This window comes from Amblyomma mixtum, chromosome 10 (genome assembly GCF_055824585.1).
Source record: "Amblyomma mixtum isolate Tamu chromosome 10, ASM5582458v1, whole genome shotgun sequence".
Taxonomy (NCBI): Eukaryota; Metazoa; Arthropoda; class Arachnida; order Ixodida; family Ixodidae; genus Amblyomma; species Amblyomma mixtum.
This window is the reverse complement of record NC_143021.1, coordinates 42,595,574-42,602,948: the sequence shown is the minus strand read 5'-3', so window position 1 is coordinate 42,602,948 and position 7,375 is coordinate 42,595,574. Positions and strand designations below refer to the sequence as shown.

The 7,375-nt window shown below is 49.3% G+C and overlaps 1 protein-coding gene across 1 annotated transcript; it reads left to right on the top strand.

The window, feature by feature from the left end:
• Positions 1–828: 828 nt before the first annotated feature.
• LOC149325667 (uncharacterized) lies at positions 829–6,920 on the top strand. Its single transcript, XM_089564360.1, has 2 exons — positions 829–2,555; positions 6,908–6,920. Exons 1-2 carry the CDS (start codon positions 829–831, stop codon positions 6,918–6,920), a joined length of 1,740 nt encoding a protein of 579 aa, XP_089420486.1.
• The last annotated feature ends 455 nt before the right edge of the window (positions 6,921–7,375 follow it).

Below are 7,375 nucleotides of genomic sequence, written 5' to 3'. Positions count from 1 at the left end.
TGCGGTTTGGCTTCGTTTCACTAAGACGTCCAAAAACGGAAGCTGTCCATTCTCTTCTTGTTCGACTGTGAACTGGATGGCTCCTTCGATGCTGTTAAGATGCGCTGTGAAATCAAGTAAAGCATCCTTCTTGATAATAAAAAAACAGTCATCGACGTACCGCACAAAAATCTTTGGTTGTGGGCTGAATGAATCTAGTGCGCGGCTTTCCAGCCATTCCATTGTTAGGTTTGCAGCGGTAACAGAAACTGAAGCGCCCATGTTCATTGTTATTTTGGTCGGTGTTCTGCCTTCTTCTTCATGTACACCCCCGACCAGACGGGTTTCCGTCCAACCCTCGACTTCATCAACTTACGCCGGTCGTATGGCCAAAGAGCAATCACCGAAATCCGTCGATTTACTTCCGTGACTACTCGAGTGGCATCATTCAAAGGTCACTTGAACTTCAACATGACATGCAAGACCCTTGGTCTCATTCCTCGGTCCCTCCGCCTCAACAGGCCCGTTGCAACAAGTTTCGGCTACAGTGTGGTCGCCAAGGCTGAACGACTTCTACTACAGGCAAGAATTTTAGATTGCAAACAAACGATTAGGAAACTAGAAAACGAAGCTTTCTTTGCACGACGCCAGCTAGAGCACCAGTACTCAGCAGTTTTCCCAAGCGTGCAGCTACACGCCAATTTTCAGGCCAAATTAACTGCAGCCAGAGCAGAACAGTCTCACGAAAACAAACTCAACAGGCTTGCACATCAGGATAGGCCTGCATGCAGCAATGTCACTTTGTCAACAGTTCACAACCTGTCCTCGTATACGCCTAATCCGGCTGAAATGTCCGTACTCAACTTGGGCCTAAACTTCAATGTGGCGCCGGCGCCAGACAAAAGAAAAATTGTATGCGCGGTGGAGAATGCAATCAGCAAGGTGGAACCATTCCGCCGCGAAGAAGCACGTACTCGCGCGATCGGCGCTCTTTCGAGGCTGCGTCCGCTTCAGGCCTCCTCGACACTCTCTTCAGCTCAGCGCAACGCAATCAAGCAACTCCAGGCTAATGCCGATTTGGTCATTCTACCAGCTGACAAAGGAAATTCCACTGTTCTTCTCGACAAGGTCGACTACAAGAGCAAAATGCTGGCCCTGCTGAATGACCAGAGCACTTACGTGCGTCTCAAGAAGGACCCAACGGCAAAGATACAGACACAGTTGCAAAAGCTTCTATCGGACGTCTTTCGAGTGGTGCCACCCCAGCACAAGTCCCTCTACTTCGCGCTACTATGTCACAATGGCTCAGCTCCGGCGTTGTATGGCCTTCCTAAGATACACAAAACCGATGTTCCAATGAGGCCTATCGTAGATTTCACCCGTTCACCCCTCTACAAGCTCTCTGGCTTCCTGCATCGCATACTTGCTCCGCTCGTCGGAAGAACCCCCACCAATGTGCGTCATTCTGCTGACTTTATAGAAAAAGTTCGAAACGTGCGTCTTGACGACTGTGACATGATGGTCGCTTTTGATGTCAAGTCGCTCTTCACGAGCGTTCCAATTGACTTAGCAGTCGAGGTTTGCGCGGCAGCCCTGGAATCTGATGCCACTTTGCCTGGCAGGTCGCCAATCGATGTACCGGATCTCAGGCGACTCCTGCATTTCTGCCTGAGTAACACTTATTTTACTTTCGACCATGTGTTTTACAAACAAGTTCACGGCACAGCCATGGGCGCTTCAGTTTCTGTTACAGCTGCAAACCTAACAATGGAATGGCTGGAAAGCCGCGCACTAGATTCATTCAGCCCACAACCAAAGATTTTTGTGCGGTACGTCGATGACTGTTTTTCTATTATCAAGAAGGATGCTTTACTTGATTTCACAGCGCATCTTAACAGCATCGAAGGAGCCATCCAGTTCACAGTCGAACAAGAAGAGAATGGACAGCTTCCATTTTTGAACGTCTTAGTGAAACGAAGCCAAACCGCACTCTCATTCAAAGTGTACAGAAAGAGCACTCATACTGGCCGCTATCTTCACTTTAACTCCCTTCACCCAGCCTCTCACAAGAGATCAGTGGTTGCCTCGCTTTTTCGTCGAGCAGACCGCATCTGCACAGAGCCAGAGGACGCCAAAGCCGACCGTCAAAGAGTTCGCAAGGACCTCTCCGAATGTGGCTACCCGTTGCCTTTCGTCAACGCTGTGGAACGCAAACTGTTGCGACCCCCGCGATCTGACAGTGGCCCAGCCGCCAAAAAACGTGCACCTGTGCCATATGTGCCCGGGATCAGCGAAACCTTGGCACGCATCCTGCGTTCTTACGACGTCGAAGTGTCACATGTGCGGGCGAAGAAGTTGCGGCAAACTCTCGTGAACGTGAAAGACTGCCTGCCAAAGGAAAAGTTTCCGGGCGTAGTGTACAGTATACCGTGTAGAGACTGTCACTATGTGTATGTGGGTGAAAGTGGAAACTTTGTTAAAAGATTGAAACAACACCAGTATGATGTTGAAAACAAGAAAGCTTCGTCAAATGCACTCGCCGAACATTCCGAAAGCAGGCAGCATGACAGATTGGAGCAATGCGCGCATTTTAAAAACCGAAAAGAATCTCAAAAGCCGCCTATATCTGGAATCATTAATCATTCAGACAACCGACCACACTCTTAATCGCACTGACGGGGCACTTCCTAGTGCATACGCCCGCTGCCTAGGGCACATTTTAAAGCATAAATAGCCAGCCTTTCACGTCTGTACCTTTTTGTGAACAAGGCTCCCGTGTGGGAGCCGAAACGTCGTTTAGAAGCTATACATTCTGGGCAAGTTTGCAGTTCCGGTAGCGATGTGCGTCCGTTCTCAAGTTCTGTCATGTACATGCAAAGTTGTTTCCAAAAAGTGTAGATGTTGAAATTCGGCAGCGCTCATCGCAATCTGCATACTTGTCAACCGTTACATAGTGTCGCCATCTGTGGCCAGCGAGGCCTGCCTTTTAAAGGATGTATTCGGTGAGCAGGAAGTGGCGCGTGCTGGTGTTCTCTACTGCTCACAACACTGCGGTTACTTGATTCACCTCTTGCTCATGCTCTTTTCATTGTCCCTGTACTCGCAGGTCCGCAGTTTAGAAGCTATGCATTCTGGGCAAGTTGGCAGTTCAGGCAGCGATGTGCGTCCGTTCTCAAGTTCTGTCATGTACGCGCAGAATTGTTTCCAAAAGTGTAGTTGATGAAAGTCGGCAGCACTCATCGCAATCTTCATACTTGTCAACCGTCGCATAGTGTCGCCATCTGTGGCCAGGGACGCCTTCCTTTAAAGGATGTATTCGGTGAGCAGGAAGTGGCGCGTGCTGGTGTTCTCTACTGCTCACAACACTGCGGTTACTTGATTCACCTCTTGATCATGCTCTTTTCATTGTCCCTGTACTCGCAGGTCCGCAGTTTAGAAGCTATGCATTCTGGGCAAGTTGGCAGTTCAGGCAGCGATGTGCGTCCGTTCTCAAGTTCTGTCATGTACGCGCAGAATTGTTTCCAAAAGTGTAGATGGTGAAAGTCGGCAGCACTCATCGCAATCTTCATACTTGTCAACCGTCGCATACTGTCGCCATCTGTGGCCAGGGACGCCTTCCTTTAAAGGATGTATTCGGTGAGCAGGAAGTGGCGTGTGCTGGTGTTCTCTACTGCTCACAACACTGCGGTTACTTGATTCACACTCTTGCTCATGCTCTTTTCATTGTCCCGGTACTCGCAGGTATGCATTTTAGAAGCTATACATTCTGGGGAAGTTGGCAGTTCAGGCAGCGATGTGCGTCCATTTTCATGTTCTGCCATGTACAGGCAAAGTTGTTTCCAAAAGTGTAGATGGTGAAAGTCGGCAGCACTCATCGCAATCTTCATACTTGTCAACCGTCGCATAGTGTCGCCATCTGTGGCCAGCGACGCCTACCTTTTAAAGGATGTATTCGGTGAGGAGGAAGTGGCGCGTGCAGGTGTCCTCTACTGCTCACAACACTGCGGTTACTTGATTCACACTCTTGGTCACGCTCTCTTCATCGTCCCGGTACTCGCAGGTCCGTAGTTTAGAAGCTATACATTCTGGGCAAGCTGACAGTTCAGGCAGTGATGTGCGTCCATTTTCATGTTCTGTCATATACGCTCAGAGTTGTTTCCAAAAGTGTAGATGGTGAAAGCCAGCAGCGCTCATCGCAATCTGCATACTTGTCAACCGTCGCATAGTGTCGCCATCTGTGGCCAGCGACGCCTACCTTTTAAATGATGTATTCGGTGAGCAGGAAGTGGCGCGTGCTGGTGTTCTCTACTGCTCACAACACTGTGGTTACTTGATTCACCTCTTGCTGGTGCTCTTTTCATTGTCCCGGTACTCGCAGGCCCGTAGTTTAGAAGCTATACATTCTGGGCAAGCTCACAGTTCAGGCAGCGATGTGCGTCCATTTTCATGTTCTGTCATGTACGCTCAGAGTTGTTTCCAAAAGTGTAGATGGTGAAAGTCGGCAGCGCTCATCGCAATCTGCATACTTGTCAACCGTCGCATAGTGTCGCCATCTGTGGCCAGCGACGCCTACCTTTTAAATGATGTATTCGGTGAGCAGGAAGTGGCGCGTGCTGGTGTTCTCTACTGCTCACAACACTGCGGTTACTTGATTCACACTCTTGCTCATGCTCTTTTCATTGTCCCGGTACTCGCAGGTCCGTAGTTTAGAAGCTATACATTCTGGGCAAGCTGACAGTTCAGGCAGCGATGTGCGTCCATTTTCATGTTCTGTCATGTACGCGCAGAGTTGTTTCCAAAAGTGTAGATGGTGAAAGTCGGCAGCGCTCATCGCAATCTGCATACTAGTCAACCGTCGCATAGTGTCGCCATCTGTGTCCAGCGACGCCTACCTTATAAAAGCTTTATTCGGTGAGCAGGAAGTGGCGCGTGGTGGTGTTCTCGACTGGTCACAACACTGCGGTTACTTGATTCACACTCTTGCTCATGCTCTTTTCATTGTCCCGGTACTCGCACGTACGCATTTTAGAAGCTGTACATTCTGGGGAAGTTGGCAGTTCAGGAAGCGATGTGCGTCCATTTTCATGTTCTGCCATATACAGGCAAAGTTGTTTCCAAAAGTGTAGATGGTGAAAGTCGGCAGCACTCATCGCAATCTTCATACTTGTCAACCGTCGCATATTGTCGCTATCTGTGGCCAGCGACGCCTACCTTTTAAAGGATGTATTCGGTGAGCAGGAAGTGGCGCGTGCTGGTGTTCTCTACTGCTCACAACACTGCGGTTACTTGATTCACACTCTTGCTCATGCTCTTTTCATTGTCCCAGTACTCGCAGGTCCGTAGTTTAGAAGCTATACATTCTGGGCAAGCTGACAGTTCCGGCAGCGATGTGCGTCCATTTTCATGTTCTGTCATGTACGCTCAGAGTTGTTTCCAAAAGTGTAGATGGTGAAAGTCGGCAGCGCTCATCGCAATCTGCATACTTGTCAACCGTCGCATAGTGTCGCCATCTGTGGCCAGCGTCGCCTACCTTTTAAATGATGTATTCGGTGAGCAGGAAGTGGTGCGTGCTGGTGTTCTCTACTGCTCACAACACTGTGGTTACTTGATTCACCTCTTGCTGGTGCTCTTTTCATTGTCCCGGTACTCGCAGGTATGCAGTTTAGAAGCTATACATTCTGGGCAAGCTGGCAGTTCAGGCAGCTATGTGCGTCCATTCTCATGTTCTGTCACGTACGCGCAAAGTTGTTTCCAAAAGTGTAGATGGTGAAAGTCGGCAGCGCTCATCGCAATCTGCATACTTGTCAACCGTCGCATAGTGTCGCTATCTGTGGCCAGCGACGCCTACCTTTTAAAGGATGTATTCGGTGAGCAGGAAGTGGCGCGTGCTGGTTTTCTCTACTGCTCACAACACTGCGGTTACTTGATTCAAACTCTTGCTCATGCTCTTGTCATTGTCCCGGTACTCGCAGGCATGCATTTTAGAAGCTATACATTCTGGGGAAGTTGAGCAGTTCAGGCGGCGATGTGCGTCCATTTTCATGTTCTGCCATGCACAGGCAAAGTTGTTTCCAAAAGTGTAGATGGTGAAAGTCGGCAGCACTCATCGCAATCTTCATACTTGTCAACCGTCGCATAGTGTCGCCATCTGTGGCCAGCGACGCCTACCTTTTAAAGTATGTATTCGGTGAGCAGGAAGTGGCGCGTGCTGGTGTTCTCTACTGCTCACAACACTGCGGTTACTAGATTCACCTCTTGCTCATGCTCTTTTCATTGTCCCTGTACTCGCAGGTCCGCAGTTTAGAAGCTATGCATTCTGGGCAAGTTGGCAGTTCAGGCAGCGATGTGCGTCCGTCCTCGAGTTCTGTCATGTACGCGCAGAATTGTTTCCAAAAGTGTAGATGGTGAAAGTCGGCAGCGCTCATCGCAATCTGTATACTTGTCAACCGTCGCATAGTGTCGCCATCTGTGGCCAGCGACGCCTACATTTTAAATGATATATTCGGTGAGCAGGAAGTGGCGCGCGCTGGTGTTCTCTACTGCTCACAACACGGTGGTTACTTGTTTCACCTCTTGCTGGTGCTCTTTTCATTTTCCCGGTACTCGCAGGTACGCATTTTAGAAGCTATACATTATGGGCAAGTTGGCAATTCAGGCAGCGATGTGCATCCATTTTCATGTTCTGTCATGTACGCGCAGAGTTGTTTCCAAAAGTGTAGATGGTGAAAGTCGGCAGCGCTCATCGCAATCTGCATACTAGTCAACCGTCGCATAGTGTCGCCATCTGTGTCCAGCGACGCCTACCTTATAAAAGCTGTATTCGGTGAGCAGGAAGTGGCGCGTGGTGGTGTTCTCGACTGCTCACAACACTGCGGTTACTTGATTCACACTCTTGCTCATGCTCTTTTCATTGTCCCGGTACTCGCAGGTACGCATTTTAGAAGCTGTACATTCTGGGGAAGTTGGCAGTTCAGGAAGCGATGTGCGTCCATTTTCATGTTCTGCCATATACAGGCAAACTTGTTTCCAAAAGTGTAGATGGTGAAAGTCGGCAGCGCTCATCGCAATCTGTATACTTGACAACCGTCGCATAGTGTCGCCATCTGTGGCCAGCGACGCCTACCTTATAAAAGCTGTATTCGGTGAGCAGGAAGTGGCGCGTGGTGGTGTTCTCGACTGCTCACAACACTGCGGTTACTTGATTCACACTTTTGCTCATGCTCTTTTCATTGTCCCGGTACTGGCAGTTATGGAGTTTAGAAGCCATACATTATGGGCAAGTTGGCAGTTCAGGCAGCGATGTGCGTCCATTTTCATGTTCTGCCATGTACACGCAAAGTTGTTTCCAAAAAGTGTAGATGGTGAAAGTCTGCAGCGCTCATCGCAATCTGCATAC

Bases quoted from the DNA above. Each gene is read 5' to 3' on its own strand.
- LOC149325667 (XM_089564360.1), top strand. From the start codon at position 829: ATGTCCGTACTCAACTTGGGCCTAAACTTCAATGTGGCGCCGGCGCCA.